The 23,074-nt window shown below is 33.1% G+C and overlaps 1 protein-coding gene across 1 annotated transcript; it reads left to right on the forward strand.

Moving 5' to 3' along the window:
• The first annotated feature begins 7,911 nt into the window (after window positions 1-7,911).
• LOC122603071 (5'-3' exoribonuclease 3-like) lies at window positions 7,912-23,060 on the forward strand. Its single transcript, XM_043775682.1, has 23 exons — window positions 7,912-8,218; window positions 9,772-9,874; window positions 9,948-10,024; window positions 10,522-10,713; window positions 10,784-10,903; window positions 11,419-11,481; window positions 11,809-11,958; window positions 12,320-12,478; window positions 12,566-12,643; window positions 12,761-12,847; window positions 13,234-13,497; window positions 13,827-13,922; window positions 14,037-14,132; window positions 14,713-14,783; window positions 14,934-15,062; window positions 15,160-15,236; window positions 15,334-15,374; window positions 15,988-16,062; window positions 16,157-16,314; window positions 19,952-20,056; window positions 20,146-20,221; window positions 20,856-20,923; window positions 21,430-23,060. Exons 1-23 carry the CDS (start codon window positions 8,015-8,017, stop codon window positions 22,547-22,549), a joined length of 3,609 nt encoding a protein of 1,202 aa, XP_043631617.1. The 5' UTR covers window positions 7,912-8,014; the 3' UTR covers window positions 22,550-23,060.
• Window positions 23,061-23,074: the final 14 nt, after the last annotated feature.

The raw sequence follows: 23,074 nt of genomic DNA on the forward strand, positions 1-23,074 counted from the left end.
GTAATTACCTATATAGTTTGCTTGTGACATAAAACTGTCTTATGTAGCAGCCTATTCTCCATTCGATAATCGATAATGTCATGAAACACTAAATAGGGTCGATAAGTAGATTCATTCAAGTGCTTACAATCAATCGAACACAAAAAATATAGAATCTTGTTCTAGTGAGCAACTACCTACCATTGTAGCAAAATAATATTAAAAATACTTGTAGGAGCCAAAATTGAAAAGCGTCTTAATAAGTAACTTATCCTGATTGGATTATTGAACATGATTGTAAAATGCATATGTTTCTATACTTCACATATGGAATACCTCAATTGCAGTTTCATCAAGCTGTAGACAACATAAAGGGAAAGCAACCCAGCAATATGTCCAGAAACAGCAGCTAGTACAGGTTTTACGAGCCTCCTGAATATAGAATAGAAATATAACCCTCAAAACCAGGTCAAAACTGGCATGCTTAATTGTGAGGTAATAAGAAAAAAATGTGGAAGACGACTTACTAACAAAATGCATAGAAATCACAGTAGAGATATCGCATTGCAATATTGCATTGTAGATTACTTGGAACGATATTGACTTCAATACAATCTTTTTTTTTGAAAAAAAAAAAGTATTGATAGAAGAGAGCTTTGACAGAATCTCCTGTCAATATCAAGGTACTATTGACATAATTATTGATAGCAGCAAAATTAGCCTCTTCGAGTTTAGGAATGTAAAGTTATCCCATTTGACTACACGTTTTGCCACTTCCATAATTTTAAATTTTATCAATTTATTTAAGATATCTCTAAAACAACAAAAATAAGAGAAAGATATATAACTAAATGGAATCATCAAAATATACATACAGTATAGAATGTATGATCATAGATAGGCATTGCACGGGTCAAAATAGGATCAAAATTGCCTTGTGGCAAAACTTTAGGGGATTGGTTTCTTTAAAGTTTATCGTTGGCCCAAATCACCTAAATGACTTAACTAACAATGACAAAACTATATTTGAAACCAAGGAAATGCACATACCGGAAAGAAATTTGTCTTATTTGCAGCCCAGAAAAATATTACCATCATCATGGCTAAGTAGGTACCAAGACGCCACTGGTGGTAAAAATCTCGAATTTCCTGCTATTTGAGGAGATGGCTTTACTCTGTCTTTTGATATGGTCATTATGGATATTGATAAAGGTAGTGATTTTCTATGATGTCCACCATCCTTGCTTTGTCAAATACAAATCTTTTATTATTTCAGCTCAAACCAAATAGACTAATAGAGAGCTTCAAAAACATGTATATGGATTTACAATTTGCTATAGTCTACCAGTATGGTAAAGGTGACAAATTGGCAGGTCACTCAAGATTGGTATTTAGTAACTGGTCAAAATGGATTAGTTTGTATGAGTAGAAATTCGAAATGGGTTAGTGAGGTATTTGTCTGTATAAAGTTAAGAATATTAAGTATGATTACAAAACTTGTATTACTTTACATATAGCATATAGTTATAATATAGAACTAATCAAGATTCCTAATGTATAATCAATACACTTAGACATGAACCTTAAAGCTTTAACTAACCCTTTTTGGTCAAACCATAGTAACCCACTACGCATCCGGGCAAGAAGGCGTGAGATAGCTAAACTGGAAAAAGTTTGAAATGGATACGAACTGTAGCATTTGTACAACTGACCTTCAGCTCCTCTATAGAACCAAAAAAATGGGAGAACATGAACGTTGAGACTATAACACATAGACTTATGATCCTCATAGTTCACTTGCAGAAACTACCCATCTAGATTAATCTCTGTTAATTGACATATCTGCAAGACCAATATGGCAAATAAAATCCCAAAACATGTAAGAAAATGGTAGAGGTGACAGAAATCTAGCCTGCCACCAGTTATGCAGTTCATATAATCTTGGATCCGCCCCTAGAATCCAAAAGCTAAAGCTATTAAACATTTTAATCATAAATTGAAAAAAATAGTTTTGTTTGGATCACTAGTAATCAAATGAAGTAAAAGTGCATTTAAGAATGTAGGTTTTCAATACATATAATATATCTTTACTCAGATTAGAGTTGGCAATTGTGAGAAACCTCAACCCGTTTACCTATAGACGGGTCTACTAATGTGACTTTTTTTATGCAATCGTGTCAAATGCGAACTGTTCAAATAAAAGATGAACCAAAAAAGAAAGGATCGAACAGTTAACGAATTTACAGTTGTATTTGTAAAAATGTATTTGTAATAATGAACAGAGAGGTTTTTGAACCCAACCAGTCTCGTTCCATTTATCGTATACTATAAAGTGACCCATTTCAGCTAGAATTCCATTTTACCGTTATCCGGTCCGCTTAAATTGTTGTATTTAGAAGTAAGCAAAGCAATTACCCCTAACCTAACCTATACCTATACATTCTCAGATGAACCTTCCATTATAGATATATAGGTCATAACTAAGACTCATTTCCCACCAAAAAGAAGGAAAAAAATAGCTTCTGTATTTTATCTCCCGTAGGTGTAGGAGCCCACCGTGACCTAAGAGTAAAAACCATGTTTTTGAAACACGAACAATATACAACTTACCTAACAAAAGCAACCAACTGGAAGAAGCATTTGGTTATGGCTACGGCTATGGATGCATTGTTGCTCGAATTTGGTTTTTTGTGAATTCAGCTACTCTAGTTAAGGCCTGCATTGTTATATATATAATTGCAGGTTTCTTCTACTTTTTTATAAGCAACAGTAGATAAGCTACCTAAATGACAACATTATAGGCATGATTTGTACATCACTTCCAAAAACTTAGTGATGGAAGTCTCAAGATTTTGTAGTTGATATTGAAAGATGCTTGTCAAATAGGAACCATATGAGGTATCAAAGAATGAGAAGTCATTAATATAAGTAAGTCGTTACCATGAAGGTGAGCCATTTTCTGCATAGCTGTAGGTGCAACCATGATAGGCATTGAAATCTTGAGACCCAAAGTCATATCTATCTTTAAAACATCAATAAGTGTATACGGTTAGAACCTAGTTTTACTATGAAAAATATACAGGCAAGCTTAAAAATACCGACGTATAAGACTTCAAAGCAAAAGATTCCATGTAAGATTACAGCATATCCCAATTTTACAAATATTAGAAAGTGGCCAGATTTCATATCAATTATTATAATTATCTAACAATATGCAGAAATTAATAATATAAACATCACAAATGACCATATTATCTCCCTAATCAAGCATATATGGGAACCAACATCCACTTTCAAATTTACTTTATACGTTAAATATACTCATAAATTAACTCACTATATAGTATATATCCTTCTGAACAGATTTATGCTGTTTTTTTAAGTGCGCAATCATGGTAAACTTTCAAACTTGAAATATATAACTTAATACAAATAGCGATAATAGAGACTATATATTTGTAAATGACATCCTCATTTGTAACCCGATCCATCCATGTTTAGCCATTAGGGGGGAAAATGTAGCCTATATAGCATTAAAAGAATAACGTTACGAAACAAATTTAAAACCATATATAGAATCTAAAGGATAACGTGAGTCTAATAACAAATTAAGAAAACATATAACCTAAGATACGCATAACATATAGGAAAACATACCAACAAAGTGCTTGTTATCGGTCGGGTTGAGTTGTTCAAAAGAAGCCAACCGAAAAAAAATATAATATAAACATACACAAATTTAGATACGCCAGTAATGTAGATACAATTATGAGACTCTACAAACATGAGTGAAATCTAAGTGCAAACAATAAAGAAACCAATCATGAACATACACTAACAATCTGTAAATAAAAAAGATAAATAAATGGGGGCACTTGGGATGCAAAAGGCAGAGATGGGAGATGGTGATGTTAATGAAAATGTAAAAACATGAAAGTGAAAGTGACCGATAATTATGGTACAATTTCTTAATTGGTTTTATGGATATTATAAGAGTTACTATTTTTTCTTAATCTTTTCAGTTTCTTTCATTAAAGAACATATGTAAATACGCACCATAATGATCGAAGAGAAGCTCAAGAGTTTTCCCCTACAGCTAAATACCAATGAAGTTAGTGAGCAAGAGTATTTACCCAAACTCGTTTAACTAATCGACATACTTATTACGTATTATTCATTAATCACATAGTAAAACAATAAATATCATCATCAATATAAAGTTTTAGCATTGATTCCATTTTATAACTTTTATATATATAAGATTGTTATTTTTCAAATAATCAATGTTTTATCTATACTATCTAAATACAAAAAATCATTTTTTTTTCTTAAACTTTTTACCTTTGAAAAAACTATTTAACATTTAAATATTTTAATTATTATAAAATGATTTTTTCATTTTGAAAATTTAGAAGAATTAAATTTTTATTGACTCTAAAAGTATTATAGCTTTAATTCCAATTAAAGTTTATTTTTATCATATTTTGACAGTATTGTTATTTTTCAAATAATCAATGTATTATCTATATTATCTATACTATATATTAAAGCATGAGTTGTTTGGTTGAAACTTAAGTCAGCAGATAATATTAACCCTTTATTCAAGCATGATCAATCTTAACCATTAAATCTTAAATGCATTTACAAAGTTTCCAAACCAAAAGGATCCACTCATGAATTAATATTTAACTATGATAAGATCAAAACATATCTATATATTTATATTAAAATATTAAACAATAAATCTGACTCATGTTTCTCTATAACATTCACTCAATTCCTTTTAATATTTTACTTTGCAAGACCAAATGCACCTGACTTCCCACCTCTTCTACAAAACATATCAAATTTCGTTATCCATATTTTAATTTAAAGTATAAGTAAATTATTCCATTTACTTAAGTATTTTTCAATAACATAAAAAACCTTTACTCTAACCTTCCTGATTCAGTATCATTGAAACCCTCCCCCCCCCCCCCCCCCCAAAAAAAAAAAAAAAAAAAAAAAAAAAAATCTGATATCATCATCAATGCATCATTATCATCTTTGAAAACAAATACTTCATTCAACCAATTAACCTCAAAAATCCATTGAAAAGAATGAGGTTGAGAGAGGAACAGAAAAAAGGGTCTTTGAAGGTGATTGTCGTCTCTTTCCAATGATTTCCATAAAAAAATCTTACCCTCCATTTATACTAGACCTGACAATCTCGACCCGTAAAGGTAAAAACGGGTCTTTTTGGGTAAACTTTTTTAACCCCACGGGTGTAATGGGTGTTGTGAAAATCATTGGAACGGGTTTAACGGGTTTAATCATTGGAGGTACGGGTCGAGCGGGTTATACCTGGTGGGTAATTGGTTAATAATTTGATAGGTGATGCTACAAAAATCCAGAATTTTTGATTTCATCCCCGATTAAACTGACCACCGTTATACCTCCGACCACCACCACTTCCACTTGCCACCAACCTTCGTCACGACCAATGGTTGCGCGGGTTGTCGGAAAAAGAAGCCGTGAAAGAAAAGGGAGTAGAGGAAATGGTGGTGGTAGATGTACTATTTAAATATGAATGAAAAGAAAAATATACTATGAATAAACTTAAATATAAATAATAAATATAAACTTTAAAAGCAAGCTGATTAGCAGATGGAATTGAGAAGATTAAGAAGTAGAGACGTTGCAACAGCCCTAAATTGACCCAAGTCCAATTTAAATTAACCCTAAACTGACTCAAATTCAAGCTGATTCAAGTTAATTTTGCCATAAGCTGAATCCAAGCTGATTCGACGTTAAGTTGACCCAAATCCAAATTGATTGATCAACCCTAAACTGACTCAAATTCCAAGTTGATTTATAAACAATATTTATATATACAAAATCCTACACTCAGCCGTCCATCGGACGGGTGTATTTCTAGTCTAATAAAACAAACCATTTTTTTAATTAAACTTTCTACCATTGAAAATCAAAAATACCCCTCTCTTTTATTCACTTATTTAAATATCTCCATCTAATATACATATAATACACTTAATGAAAAACTTTACAATATAGATCTCTCAACACTTAAAATAACTACACTGTCACCTCTAACATTAATTAATTTTACATTCACCACCATTGCCGTCCCCACCATCATCCCCGCTTCCAACCCCACCACCGTCACCACCACCACCTCCGCCATCACTACCCTTACCGCCGCCGCATTATGCGGGAATAAGTCTAGTATATTTATAAAAGTAACCTCTTACATGTAGAACTAGTCATCTCATCGAAATTATCAATTCATTTAATTGTGCAAAATCCTATAAATTATCATAAAAAAGCACTACACATATTGAAATGAAATTTATAAGACATATACTTAAAACCACCCATTAATCGTTAGACGAGATTAAAGACTAGTTACAGTGTTCACATCACAGTCAAACCGAGAAAACCAAATAACCGAACCAGACTTGAACTGAAACCTTTCAAAGAAGCTTACGATTTGATCCACGGTACCACATATTCAACCAAAAAGATTCTTAGTTCAGTCCAGGTATAACCCGTGAAAACCAAGACATGGATCGAAGAACCGAGAGAAGATCAAAGTTATTCATATTTTTGTGGAATTACTAAACATATATTCATTTATTTAGCAAATAAGATCCTAAATATCTAACATATATTCATACTCATATATACGTCAGCTTTCTCCAAACTATTTCTCCAAGTTTTAATAACCCTAAAAATGTTATATATACATATATATTTATATACAAACTGCGAACTAAAAACTTCACATTGACAAAAACGCTATCAATATTCAACCCTACAACAAACAAGATAAACATAAAGTTTTGTTTTTATATATGCTACTGTTTGGCATCTTATATCAATAGCAGGATAGCAGTCTATCGGAAAAATAATATTTAGGAGACTCGAAGCTTGTGAAACTATAAAAGTATGAGCAAAAATGTGATTTTATGAAACAATTCTTATGTTCTTATGCTGCCAATCGTATGTTTTGAAAAAAAAAGACGTCCTTATAAAATATTTGTGTTACTTGAATGTTGGATATGTAGTTGCTTACCTGATTCGGACATCACGAACACACTAACGTTAAAAGCTTATACAATTTTTATGTTAGTTTCACTCGGATTCGTTCGAACCTCTCCTACCCATAAACCGAGCATGAACCGAAAAGAAAACACCAGTTTGGTTCTCGAATCTACATTTTTTCAATATTGGTTTCCGGTTCGATCTTGAACATGTTCTTTTTGGTCCGGTTGTTGCACTGTGAACACTTAGTGTCATATCCTCTTATCTATATCATACTATATTATAATACAAGTTTCATTTACATTTTCAACATTGAACTTAAATTTTTAATATTGATTTTAAGTTGTAACATTTACTTCCCCAAAATGCCCCTGTATCTATTCTAATTTTACCTAAAATAACTATAATACCCTTTATCTCTCCTTAAATATTAACCAATCATTTTTTTTCATCTCCTCCATAAATCATTTTATTCTTCTAGTTCACTCAAAATCTTTTATCTCAAAGACCGTACTTTGATAAATTATAATAATTATATGGGTGTTCTTAAAATTTCATGCTCTTTAGTTATAGTAGTCATTCCATATATCTTCGACGAATTTTTAAATCCGAAGACGGAACCCGTACGGCTAAGGATAGAGCTTATCAGGTAGATCACCCCATCACCACCACCGCCGCCGCCGCCACCATGACATCACCAACCTGCCATCACTGCTGCAATGTGCGGTACCATTCTCGTATAAAAGAAAGGGAAGAAAACATAGATAAATATCTAAAAGGGTAAATCCGTCAATATATTCACCCTAAAACCTAAACACCGACTTCCCTACATCAATCGTTTCCGGCCTCCCTCCACAGTCCACCCTACTTTCATTATTATTCGCATGTTCTTTTTTCTTCAGAAAAAAACCTTACATTTACACCTTCAAGGTTTTTACTTGTTTATTTATAATAAAAATAATTAAATAATAACAAAGGTGGGTGATTTGAGATGGGTGTGCCGTCGTTTTACAGATGGCTGGCAGAGAAGTATCCAATGGTGGTTGTGGACGTTGTTGAAGAAGAATGTGTTGAAATTGATGGTGTAAAAATACCTATAGATACAAGTCAAAAAAACCCAAATAATATTGAATATGATAATCTTTATCTTGATATGAATGGTATTATTCATCCTTGTTTCCATCCTGAAGACCAGGTAATATATATATATATAGGGTAGGGTTAATGTGAGAACCAAAAATATGATATGGAGAGAACCGTAAGAATCACTAGTATCCTTCCTCTTTCTTCTTTTTTGTGTGGTTTTTTTATTTTTTTTATTTTTATTTTTCATTTGTTGAAACTTTTTTTTGTTTTTTATTTTCTTTTAACAAAAACCCATTCCAAAAAAAAAAAAATAATAAATAATTTTTTTTTGTAAAAAATTATATGGGTTATACGGTACGGGCGTTGCCCTACATCCGTTCTAAAGGGGTTGTCACCGGACGCAGTATGGATTTGGTGGGCGCCGATCCAAGAGATGGTGACGGTTGTTATGGTATGGGTGCAACCCTTAATTCTAAGGGCAAAACCATGAGAGATGATTTTTCAATGGTTCTCACGTTTCTCACCATATATGTTGGTTCTCACTTGATCCTTTCACTATATGTGTATAATCTTTAATATCAAGTTTGTCTTTTTTCTTGAATATGAATCTAATTGGTTGAGTATTTCTGTATTTGGTTTAATGGGTATGAATAAAGTTTGAAGCTTTATGTTAAAAATAGTGAACAATTTGTATAGTTAGCACTTAGCAATGCATGCCATTATAAATCTTGAAGCTTTTTAGTGAATTAGAATGTGTTTGTTATCGATAAATTTTGTGCTTAAAAAGTAAATTTTGCAACGGTAAACAAAAACTTTCATGAACAAGAAAGTGCACATTGTCATAAACATGAAAGCATGTGTGGATTTTATTAGTAAAATGTCATTTGAGCAATCATATATGAACTTCAACTTACGGGGTGTTTGGACGTGGCGCATAAGTGATCATAGAGATATGAAGTTGTAATAGGTTAACGCGGTTATACAAAGCCTGGCAAAAGTGATTATATCTTCTGATTTTTTTTTTTTGCTTTAGAGGCAAAATATTTTTACCTATTATTTGGTTATATCTGCTTAGTAGACTGTATAGGTGAGTTGTCATTCTGACAAATAAGTTACTTTTTTTTTTTCTTTGTAATTTGGTACTAACTTTTAATTACTTGGAGATTATTGCTCTAAAAAGACAGTACAAGCTGGTCATAGCTTTATACGATTTCTATTTTTACCTATTATTTGGTTAGGATGTCTGACATGAGTAAGCTGAGTGAACCTCAACATTGATGTGAAAATTGAACGTAACTATAGTCATTGTCCGTCATAATCACTATAAATTAGGCGTTGGATTTCTATGGATCCCATAATAATTAGTATTACTAATTATCAAAACTATTGGTTCCATTCTCGAAGCCCAAGATATTTAAATATCTAAAGAACAAAGCGAATCTGCTAAAGTCATATTTGAGGTGATTCTATCTACCAAGTTTCTTAGTTGAGTAAGCAGAGAATTCTATAATATTAGACTATACATATGGTTTTCATTTCTAGAAGACTGTATAGTAAACCATTATTGATGATGCTTAGTATTCTTTGGACTATATCTTATGTTTATAAACATTTATCTAATTTAGTTCTATGTTTTGACCTTTTTCCTGTTCATATATACAGGCTTCTCCAACCTCTTTTAATGAGGTGTTTCTACGCATGTTTGACTTTATTGACCGGCTTTTTGTGATGGTGCGACCACGTAAACTGCTCTACATGGCTATTGGTAATTATAAAGTGTGATTTTTTTTGTTACTTACGCATTGAGAATATATGCTTATCTTTTAATATGGTATTAGACGGTGTTGCTCCAAGAGCAAAAATGAATCAGCAACGGTCTAGGCGTTTTAGAGCAGCAAAGGATGCAGCAGATGCAGTATGTATCTTTTTTCTTTTCATGTACAGATGACAAAATGGGAGCGTCAGCAAAGTTGGGCGACGACTCAATATGTGTTGGGTCGACATGAGTTGTCAAAGTTTTTTTTTTGTCTAATATAGTCAATTAATTCATAGTATGGTCATAGAAGTCTAAAATAGTGATCCACTTTTCTAAAATAGTTGACTAATAGTATGTCAATAAAAATATTTTGCTAAAAGGCCAAGTTGCTATGACATTTTAATCAGGTTGAAAGTCATATGTGGTGTATTTTGCAACATTTCATTTACTTTATAAATTTTAAATCATTATCATATTTTTTTTTTGTTTCTTATAAAATTAAAAATTTATAGAAAATGGACAATTTTTTTGTGAGTCAAGCCATTCGGATCCAACATTTACGAAAACCAACCTCTTTCGACCCGGATTTTTTCGTCACCTCTGGTTACTCAATCTTGAGAGCATGCTAAGATTGAATTTTGTGATATGCTTTTTAGGCAGTGGAAGAAGAGAGGTTGAGGGAAGAGTTTGAGAGGGAAGGCAGAAAGCTTCCTCCAAAGCAAGAATCACAAACTTTTGATTCCAATGTCATCACCCCAGGAACTGAATTCATGGCAGTCTTGTCACTTGCTCTCCAATATTATATCCACAAAAGATTAAACAATGATCCTGGATGGAAGTCTATAAAGGTATTATATTATTCAGAGATTCATGCATGTTCGATGTTCTAATGTCAGGTTTTTTGTGATTCAATTGAAGGTTATCCTTTCTGATGCAAATGTTCCTGGCGAAGGAGAGCATAAAATCATGTCATATATTCGTCATCAAAGAAATCAACCTAGTTTTGATCCAAATACTCGGCATTGCTTATACGGTTTGGTATTGTCTTTTACTTTTTACCCACTCATTTGTATTATTGTGTACTTAGTGGTGGCAAAATGGAGACTCGGACCACTTTATCTCTAATTATATAATTAGTAATTAGTATGCAGATAACTGTACAATAATTTTTTAATATAATTATGTATTCATTAAACTAAATTTTAGGAACAAACATTTTGGGCAACTTCAATATGTTTGGCCTGTTTGACCTTTTGCTAACTTATGTATACTCTTCATTAACTAAGTTAGGATAGGAAATTTTATGCAATAAAATAAAAAAAGTACAAGTTGGGCAAATTTTTTCTGTTTGGCCCATTTGACCGTCATTGTTTTTTTCTTGCTATTTTTCTTATTATATATCTATGTCTATATCTATATATAACTCTGGTTGATCCATTTAGGTAAATGACCAAATATGGCAAATTTGCTTTTTATAAATGTACTGGTTTTTTGCTCAAATTTGTTCTTGAATCTCAACGTCACATCAAATTATTGTTCTTTTTTATTTACAGGATGCGGACTTGATAATGTTGGCTTTGGCTACCCATGAAGTTCATTTTTCAATACTTAGAGAGGTAAGCATTCCACAAGCTTTTGTAAATAAAAAGAGTGGTTACAATAACTTGTGTAGCTGTGAAGACGTGTGATTGTGTATTACAATCAGAAAGTTATAATTTGTTGATGTCTTCTCCCAAATTTTCTGTTTCCTGCTTGTTTATGTTCTCTTTTGCAAATTAATAACTGTATGCTTTGATCAAATACCAAAGGGCGGATTGGTATGCACATCTATACCCTGAAATCTATCTTAGTACTTTATTTTAGAAGTTGAAAATAAATGCAAATAGAAATAACTAAAGTAGTTATTTGTTCTGTTTATGTTTGAGTGCTTTTGTATGTTTCAGGTTGTATATACTCCAGGACAACAGGATAAGTGTTTTCTTTGTGGTAAAATGGGTCATATGGCAGTTAATTGTGAGGGGAAGGCAAAGAGGAAAGCCGGAGAGTGTGACGAGAAAGCCGATGGCGATGCAGTTCCTAAGAAGCCGTATCAGGTATTTATTATAAACAGAGGTCGTGTGATGTTTTTGGATATATGATTATACAGAATAGTTGGTTCAGTGTTTGAGTTACTTTGATCATGTTTTGATCTTGTGATTGTACATGGTTAAAGAATCAGATTAGAAAAGCGGGTAAGAGTCTAAGAAACCAAAGATTTAGATAATTGTAAAATTACATAACTATTGTAAGTTTATTGAAGTTTTTATGAGCTGATTCTGGTTTATAAAGTTGCTATAAGGAGTTTCAAAACACAAATACAAATACTTATGCAATCTGCATATTTGATATAATGACTTGGTTCTTTATCAGTTTAATGTTTCTCTCTTTTGATTACTCGAGGTTATGCTTTTGCAGTTCCTCAATATTTGGACTCTCAGAGAATACCTGGAATATGAGATGCAGATTTCTAATTATGAGATTGATCTTGAGCGAATAGTTGATGATTTTGTTTTTCTCTGTTTTTTCGTTGGAAATGACTTTCTACCACATATGCCTACTTTGGAAATCCGTGAGGTTTGTTCCCAGTATTTGCTTCTAAAGCTTCAGGGTTATTAATCATAATCTGAATTAATCTTGCACTTTTATCATCTATTTTTCCAGGGTGCCATTAATCTATTGTTTGCAGTATACAAGCAGGAGTTTAAGGCTATGGGTGGGTATTTAACTAATGCGAGCAAGGTGATTAGTTATTCTTCTTAGTTTCCTCTAAGGTTTGAATGATTTTATCAATGTTTTATCAGCAAATTATCCTATATGGTTGTTTTAACATTAAGCACCGTTTTTATTTTGTCACAGCCAGATCTTAGAAAAGTAGAGCATTTCATCCAAGCAGTTGGATCATATGAAGACATTATTTTCCAGAAAAGAGCTCGATTAAATCTGGTATAAATTGCCCCCTGTGACTATATGTTTTCTATATGTAGAGTCTGATACCTCAATTACATCTGGAGGTGGCACTTTGTATCCATTTATACATAGGTTATTTGTCTATCTTTTTATCTCTAATAGGTCAATTGGGCTTAATTAAAAACATTTGCTAAAATGGAAACATGTTAAATGGCTTGAACTGGGAAGTTACCTTCTAAATTATGATATAACCTAGATTAATATTGTTATAATTTGTCGTAGTCAACGTAATATGGTAGTTTTTGTAAAGGATTTTAAAAGAAAACGTATAATAATTGTTGTGGGTTAACTCCAACATGTTACCCAATCCAATGCCCACCCATTTTGCCATCGTTTTTTACATTATTCAATTTTCTGCTCAGAAACAAGCGCAGAGGATGAAGATTGACAGGGGTTGTGCAAGAAGAGATGATGCTCAATCAGTGTCTGAACCCGAGTCTTTGGTTCCAGTTAATCAGGTTAAGCATGCCACCAAGGAGCTGCCTGCCCTTGACATCCAGAGAAAACGGCCTATGCAGTTTGACGATCATCAAAGCGATCTTCGAGCAAAAAAAGTTGCACGTTTGACTTCCGGGGCTACGGTTGGGGCTGCTTTGGTGGAGGCAGAAGCTAGTCTTGAAAGAGAAGTATGGATTTTTCTGTTAATTAGTTTTACTTATTTAAAGTAAAAGTGGAAACTTGTTTTATTCAGCTTTCTTTTCTATATATTGACAAGGAATTTGGTGACATTGAACCCCTTGTATTTCTTAGTTAAGTTTTTTGATTTTACTCATTTCAAACTGTTAGAGTTAATACATAAGCTGTAGCGAGATATTAGGTTGAGTTTGCCACCCATACTTCATAACAATTTTCATCATTTGCAATACTAGGCTATACATTGCTTGTGGGGACCCTTAGAATTTGTTATTGCATCATTTCATGGTATTTGCTGTTTTAAAAGTTGGTTATATTTTAGGCACTTGAGAACAAAGAGGAATTAAAAGAAATGTTAAAGGGAGTACTACGTAACAAGTCTGATGTTTTTAACGCTGCAGAGCAGGAAGAAGACAAGGTTAGAGTTCAAATTCGATTTTGTAATCTATCTGTTTTAGTTTTTTGGTTATTCTAGCATTGTTTACGATAAATTATAGTATTGATGTTATTAATATGATCTACCCTTTGGCAGATTCAACTTGGTGCCCCTGGGTGGAAGGAAAGGTATTATGAAGAGAAATTTTCAGCCAGAACTCCCGAGGAGCTTGAGGCAATACGGAAAGATGTTGTAAGCTTTTTTAAGTTTTTAGTGTTTATTTAATTACATTGTTATGATATCTTCCTAACCTCAACAAACACCCAGCATACTAATAAAAAAAGGTCCAATTGAAAGGGATGTATGAAATGACGTCTGTGTTGTGGATTTGTGTTGTGGGATTGATTATCGTGATTTATCAGTTTGTGTCTGGACTACGGATAAACATTTTTCTGGTTGGGATTATCTCATTGTTTAGGGGTTTCGGTAAGTTATTTCACATCAATTGCAACAAAGTAGATTATCTAAGCCTTTAAGGGTAAAATAAATATTCATATATGCGATTTTTAACATAGTTCATAAGACTCTTACTCTTCTCCAACAATTTTCTTTTTCACAATAATGTGCTTTTTGGTCATTTATCTATTAGTTTTCCAAAGAATTAGATTAACAAATCATTCAAGCTTCTGATATTAGTACTTCAATGTCAGAAGCACATCGTAATCCTATCTTAAAAGCACTTTTTATTACAACATATTATTACATTTCAAACGCAAATCTAAACTGCCACTTCACCAGGAAATGAGTTGATATTTGATACGAATGTTCATAGGTTCTAAAGTATGTGGAAGGCCTTTGTTGGGTGATGCACTATTATTATCAAGGTGTTTGTTCCTGGCAGTGGTAATGTTCTTCCTTGAGGAGTTATCTATTTCTTTTACCCTTCAATATGAGCAACAAATTAATTTTACTTCTGTCATCTATCATTATCAAACTGACTTAAATATCCTATGAGGTTTATTTTCTTTTTCTAACAATGTAGTTGTTTTCCAGGTTTTACCCTTACCATTATGCTCCATTTGCTTCTGATCTCAAGGATCTTGCGCAATTAAATATACGTTTTGAGCTTGGGGCACCATTCAAACCATTTAATCAGCTACTAGGGGTTTTCCCTGCTGCAAGGTTGGCTTTTTTACTTATTTATTGTAATTTCGTACCTTTATCTTTATGGCTATAAATTTTTTATATTTGTTTTATCATCTAATTGAAAATTTTCTAGTGCTCATGCACTTCCAGAACAATATAGAAAATTGATGACGGATCCAAATTCGCCTATCATTGATTTTTATCCTACAGGTATAGTTGATTTTTGTCAAAATGGTCATTTCTTATACTCTATAGAAGTATTTTTGTGATACAGTTATGGATTGATTTAAATTTTTTGGCTGACCAGATTTTGATATAGACATGAATGGGAAGCGGTATGCATGGCAGGTCTGTTTTCAATGCTCACTATTTTGTTAAAAGATGATAATCTCATTCCATTCATTAATGAATGGGTTGGTCTTTTCATTTTATCTATAACTGGTTAAATTAATAAAATTTGGCTTAAAGTTTCCCAAAATGCACTTTTATAAATAACTAGATTATTATTGAAGCAATAGGCTTTTAAAATCATATTTAACACACTTATTGTGTATTAAAATATATTGAAAAAATTGAACATAGTGTTTTGGTTGAACAGGGTTCGACTTTATCTCTAATGGGTCATAATCATAAACTAACTTGAAAACTTAAAACGGTCAAATCGATGACAGTCACCCATGGTCTAAAAAAAGTTCATCCTCAAAATTAAATTTGCTTAAAAATATTCTATATTACCGTCATTGGTTATCCTTATGTCAGTTGTTTTTTTAAGTTCAAAAAGACAAGCATACACGACCAATCATTTGGACCCACATAAAATTTCTCACTTTTTGACCCTTAACTCTAGCCGACCATTTTGTCACCTCTAAGGTTTAATAAAAATTGTTTAAATGATCACCTCTGATTATAATAAGTATACTGGAAATGTTCACAAGTTTTGTTGTGTGCTTATCAATTTTAGGGTATAGCAATGTTGCCTTTCATTGATGAAGCCCGTCTTCTTGCAGAAGTGGAAAAAGTCGAACCCACTTTAACGGTATGGTGATGAATGCTCTCTTGTTGCCTGTTCAAAGTTCAAACTCATGTAAGATTTTATATTCTTATTGTGACTGTGATCTTTCTCCGTGAAGGAAGAAGAAGCACGGAGAAACAGCAGGATGTGTGATATGTTTTTCGTGTCTGCATCACATAAGTTATCTCCATACATATATGCTCTCAATGATCGCAGGATGAAGCTGTCAATAAAAAAGCAATCTAAACTCAAGGAACGAATTGATGCTGTAGCAAGGTTTGTAGCTCTTGCATAGTTGCATCTAGATTCCATATGTGGCAATTTCAAAATATTTACTTATGTAAGGGTTGATTTGGGTTATGTTATAGCTCTTGTGTGTTAATGGGTATAATAAAAGCAGGTGGTTTAAATGGAACTGATCTTATAGGTCAAAAGGCCTCAAAGTAAGGGTGAGCATAATATTTATGGATACGTTGGTTTTAAGTCCAAATGGTTAATAGCCGAGTTGGCTTAACAAATTAAATTATCAACGTGTACCCAGATGCAGACTACATCATGTAGTATTCAGCTAAAGGATTCTTCAAAAGGAGGACTTGCCGAAACCCAAACCCATAGGTCTAAGCTGTTAATAAGCCTTGTATATGAACTATATATATATAGAAGGAATCATCCAACTTAATAAACCTTCCATATGTAGTATATGTAGGAGGAAGAATCCCCAGCTATAAATAAATAAGGGATTTTATCATATATATCCTTGTTAAACTCAAAAATCACATATTTACCCACTTAAATAAGATAATATCACATATCCCCATGTTAAACACTAAAATGCATTTTAAATACCCATTTAATTAATCCTAACGTTAAATGAAGCCTTAAACACCTTTCTAAATTATAAACTAACCAATGTGTCCTTTTCGATGAACGTCCCCTTAGATTAGATATTATCTTTGTATTAATAAACCCCTATTAAATAGTGGTATATTTTCGATGTGTGTGTTATGTGATTGAATCATCAATCTTTTGAATCAAATTCCAATTCCTTATGGGCTCTAAATAGCTGCTGGTAATTTTTTAGATGAAATTAACACTGCAAAAAGAGAAAGATCATATATTCATATTTATATGTTTCTGTTGTTATTTATGTATATATAGGCATGTATCAATCCGTATTCCTATAGGTTTGTTCAACTTTAAAGCTTATTAAAAATCCACGCACACAGTATAACGTTACCATTTTCATCAAAAATGGATATCTCCAAGAATTCGTTTTCTACAAGCTTGCAAATATTAGGGGCAAGATGGGGATTTAGTTATATGAAATTGTTTTATTAATTTTAATTAATAATTTGGGTAAATATGTGAGTTTTATTAGTTAGGTTGGTTATATTTGATATTGTGTTATTTAGTTGGGTATATATGTTATTTCAAAGGCTAATAAGGGGATATATGAGTTTATCCCAATAAATAAAATGCAATTAAGCACTTAATAATTTGACGGTTAGTAATAAAGTAACTAAACAATACCTTCATGGATATTGGAACTCTATATTATCATCACTTGAAACGCTTTATGGTACATTAGGCGCATAGTGTACAGAAAGCGAGCAGTTTTTGAGAATTTCAGCGCTTTTTTCTTAAACTCAGTCACTAAAAAGCGTAAGATTTTTGTACAGAAGCCGCTTTAGTGAATCTGGACTGTAAAATAGGTCCAGAAAATAGGTCCATTTAGTATTTAAGATGGTCCAATACTCTCTAAAAGTTAGGGGTGGTAAAATTTTGTGGGTTTTTAACCTAATCGGGGGTTTTGATTATCTTATGTGATTCTCAGGTTCTAACATGAATTTTAGGTTGTTTTGCTACTTAACTAATTTATCTTTTTTTTTAAGTGTGCGCCTCGCGTACGAAAATCCCGCCGCTTTTGCGCTTCTTAAATGGACCTGTTCGCTTTTGTCCGCCTAAAATAATCTCTTTTTATTGGGATAACAAATCTGGGATGTATAGAATTTAAATTATTTATATCAAATTTCTTTAGGTCGATTGCACGTCCATCATTTAATATTAAATGTACAACTAAGCTGCGTTTATAACTGTGTATATACATACGCACATATATAACACAAATACGTATATACTTGTGGTGACCAAAGTGTGTTATAACTGTTAAGTCAGTATGATAACTTCAACCCAATTGAATTAGCTGGTAAATCTGAAACCAAAATCCGAACCGTCGGCTACGGTATTGATTTGGATAGTTTCTGTCAGTTAATTCTGTTAGAGGTTTTTTTTTTGTCCTCACTCCTACCCAAGGTGTATATTTAATGTTCAAAATATACTAAAATTATTCTAGTATATAAGAATATATTGTTATCAAAATCTAACTCCCGCTGTCTCAAAATCATTATCCACCTTACTATTGTAGGCATTCCTAGTGGAATTTCCCCGCTTCTAAAAGTAAATTCTTTTGATATGTTACCGAAGGTAGAAAGGCTGCTTACTGAAAGTCCTCTGACAAACAATTATCCACCTTACACCCTTGGTCCAAAAACTGTTATCTACCTTTCCATATTCGTGAGCCTCAATATAATTGTCCTCTTTCAGTAATAGTATGATACACTTGACTAGAGGTGGCAAAATGGATGGGTTGGGTGACGGGTCAAAACGGGTCTGGGTCAATACGGGTAGTTTCGGAAATGGGTCGAAATGGGTTCGGATCAACACGGTCCCATGTAAAAACGGGTCAATTTAAAAATCGACTTTAATTGTACATTTTTTTATAAAAATAATACTTCCTTTATTAAATGCATTGTTTACTTTTAAAGAAAACTAAAACATACTCTTAAATTTTGAAATAACTGGATGGATATATATACTTAAGAAAATTAATACATCCTTCATCCTCTACCCTATTAGTCATACACCTATTACTATACTACATACAAATATACAATTGAAAGCTTTTATTATTTTATTATTATTATTCTATTATTTTATTATTATAGAAAATTGATATTTTGGTGTATGCATTAACTTTAATTGCCAAGGAGTCAGCACGTGGCCCTTTTCTCTGCTACACTCAATGGATCTCTCAGCTCCCTCTCCCATTCTCCTCCCTCTCTCTTCTACAATTTCCCTCTGATCTTTGAACAAAATGGAAGATGACCCGTCATGCTTTTATCTTAATCCAATTCATCTCAAACATTATAAGCTATATTTTCAAAGCTACTTATATCAACCCGTTAAAATAATTGCTACCACCCATATATACCCAAAGCTTTAAAAAAACTACCCAGAATCGCCCATTGATATGTATATGGGCAGGTATTGCCACCTCTACAATTGACTACCTTTCCCATGTTACCCTTGAGATTATTACAAAAATTAGGGAGGCATTTAATAGAAAGTGAAGGCTAAAGCTATAATTTGACTAAATCAGTATTGATCTCATCTTAGTATGATCATGAATTAGTCATGTTAGCATGTACATTAATACAGTTTAATTGAAATTTAGTTAATATTTACTAATTTGAATAATGCTACTGTAAAACACATGATGCAGAATCAGTAACTCTTGATTGAACTATGGATCTAAACAATTTCTAATATGCTTTAGTCTAGCAAGAGCATAAGAGTTGGTTGGAAACTTGGAATATTGGCTTGATGAGTAGCAGGTCGGTATGTGTAGGGGTTATTAAAATATCAAAGTATGATTATATAAATATCTCGTCATATAATGATCCAGTATTTTATATATTTCATACATAATGAATATCAGATACTGATCCTTTTTTTTTAAGTAAAGCCACATATAACGTTGAAAATACTAGAGTATATAGTGATTTTTAAATAGTTGAATCTGTTTCACTTGCTTGTATCAACTTCTTTCTGATCAACTTTGGGCTACTTGCAGTGATGGAATGAATGGCTATATATTTCTTCCTGCTGGAGAGCCTTGTCCTACAATTTACAGATCACCAATCGAGGGGATGGAAGATATAATGGACAATCAAGTCATGTAATTGATTACTGTTTATTTCATTCTTAAAGAAGTGTGTGTTTATTGATTGTTATCTTATTTATCTAGTTTACTGTTTTACTTTTCAGCTGTGCAATATACAAGCTTCCGGATCCTCGTAAGCATATAGCTCGCCCCCCTGCCGAGGTTAAAATGCCAAAGAAGGTAAAAATTAATGTGATCTTTTGCTTAATGACCATTCAACTAGTTCAATTGATTATATCTGCCCGGCAAATGATAAAAACTAATGTGACCTTTGTTATTGACCATGCAACTAGTCTATTAATTATATCTGCTTGGCAAAATCGATGGCTTATGCAGATTATAGCCCAAAAGAGTTAAGCTCATAGTGGGTCATATTGGCTTGCCAACACTTCTCTAAACATTGTTTTGATTTTTATAAGTACTTGTGTTAAACTTGAGGGTTATTAATGGTTTAATTCTCAAACTTTCATCAATATGACATTTTAATACTTCTTTTTTATGGTTTAATCCCTTCACTTTTTGCACATTTGATAAACAATTCTTTTTGACTTGTTATGAGGGGTTCTCAATTTATTTTTTAAATTAATATTTTAACCCTCAAACCTCATTTTGTAAAATGGGTTTTATGGGATTAAACAAAAATTGTTTAAGTTAAAATTTTAAAAAAGGTGAAACTCTAAGGATTAAGAAACTAATTTTCTAATATAACAATTTTGCCAAGTAAAAGTATTTAGGAGGCTGTAAGCATTTAAATGCATTTTTGATGGTCAGTTGATCTTTTGTGCAACACTAACACACTCGTTTGTTTATGCAGACTGTAACGTTGGGGGATTTGAAACCCGTACCTACTTTATGGCATGAGGGCAATGGGCGGAAACCTTGGTATGCTCGGTTTGCTTTTATTTTCATCGGCCAATAGAGATAGCAATTACAACCCATTTGGGCCTATTTGGGCATTTGGCATATAGTCCAGCTCCAATTCATTTTGACCTGTACCTAAAACAACCTTATCTTGTTTGTCGCTTTATTAGACCCTCATGAACCATCCGGGTTGCCACTCCTAGAAGCCAATATACATAGCACTCATCATTGGGCCAATAACACGATACTTTCACTGAACTTCATTTTTGCCATTGGACTTTCAAGTTGCTACTAAATCATCCTTTTTTTTGAAAGTTATCATAAAAACATTCAAGCTACAAAAAACTTTCTTTACACCAGTCAAAAAGGCTTGTGTTAATCATCTTTTTGAAAGTGAAGAACTTTTGATAATAGTTTTAAACTATTGAAATTAAATAACAATTGAAGTGAAAGCTGCAATGCTGTTTATTGCAATTTGCCAAGAGATATTTAACATTTGAATCATTTAAATAACTGTCGTGATTCAGGAATTTGTCATTCCACGGTAATGTGCACAATGAGCATAAAAACCCCCCTGGATCTATTTCTGGGCAACGGTTGACTGAGGTGGCTCATAGACTCGTGGTCAATAGTTTACAAGTCAAAATAGAGAGGAAGGTGCATGGTCTTCAAGCAAGTGGTGCGAGTCCTTTAGTTGTTTCCCAAGGTTCCCAATATGGTGCTGTAAAGAATGACACTACCTCAAATTTCCGTGGCCGGCTGCAAAGTAATGACTCTGGTGGGGATGGTCCTAACTGGACACGTGTGCATGACCCTCATCAGTCTTATGGATATTATAATGCTAATTTCCGTGGCCGGCTATGTAAGAAATATGGTCCGTATGGTGCTAAATGGATACGTGTGCCTTATGGACATGATGGCCTTGTATGCTTGCCATGTGAGACCCCAATGCCCACCAGAGTACTGGCTAACGGTCTGGGTTGTGGTTCCAACAGTGGGGGAGGCAATCCATCTGGTGGGTCAAATGGTAACCAGCATCAGGGTGGGGTAAGGGTACCCAGGGCGAGTAAAAGTGGTGGCACAGAGGAGGGTCCAAGTAATGGCACATGTGGTCAAAGTGAAGCCAAAGTGTGTCGACGTGACCGCAGAGGAGGTACTCATCCAAAAGTTGGTGGAGGCGACATAGTTAAGATGTTGAACAAAAGTGGAACAAGTACACATCCGGAAAATGGTGGAGGTGACATAGTTAAGATGTTGAATAAAGGTGGAACAAGTACACGTCCAGAAAATGGCGTAGGTGAAGTTCAGGTGTTGAACAAGGATGGAACAAGTACGCTTCCAATAAATGGGGAAGGTGACAAAGTCGTTCAAAATTTTTTTTTGAAAAGGGGTAGAAAAAAGAGACATCATAAAAATGGTGGTCACATAAATGGCGTAGGTGAAGTTCAGGTGTTGAACAAGGATGGAACAGGTACGCTTCCAATAAATGGGGAAGGTGACAAAGCCGTTCACAAAAAAAAATTGAAAAATGGTATAAAAAAGAGACGTTGGAAAAATGGTGGTCCCTTAACTACAGTGTTGAACAAGGATTGTACAAGTACACATCTGAAAAATGATGGAGATGATAAGGTATCGAGCAAAGATTGAACAAAGCCTTTGCCACCACCTTCTCTGAAGAGCTGGAGGCAGTACTCGGCACCCCCCTTGCTTCATCTCCAATGAGTGCAATCCAGAAACAAGAGGTCGTGACCCACGTGAAACATAATGCAATACATGTCCTTATAGGTCTCTTGGTGCCCTTAATTTTGTTAATTATGTTGCGTCGAGTTCTAGTAGCATTGGCTTGTTATTTAGGACCTCTAATGACCAAAAACATGTATTTTTACTGGTAAAACATACTTGTTGAGTTCTTAAAAGTTCAGGAAAGTTTTACGGTAGTTGGGCCATCTAGGTTTGAAAACTAGACTAGTGGTCTGATTCGTTGAGGTCTTTTGTTTTTAATCTTTTTTCTCCAGCTAGTGTTACATTATTTATCTTCTTCCTATATAACGTTTGATTATTTACTGTCCTTGCACAGTCGATATGTCCCCTTTTAAACTCGTTGTATTAACTGTACGTATTTAAAGAACTATACAAAGTTCGTACTCCTATCCAAAAATGAGTGTTCATTAG

Source organism: Erigeron canadensis, chromosome 6, assembly GCF_010389155.1.
Source record: "Erigeron canadensis isolate Cc75 chromosome 6, C_canadensis_v1, whole genome shotgun sequence".
NCBI lineage: Eukaryota > Viridiplantae > Streptophyta > Magnoliopsida > Asterales > Asteraceae > Erigeron > Erigeron canadensis.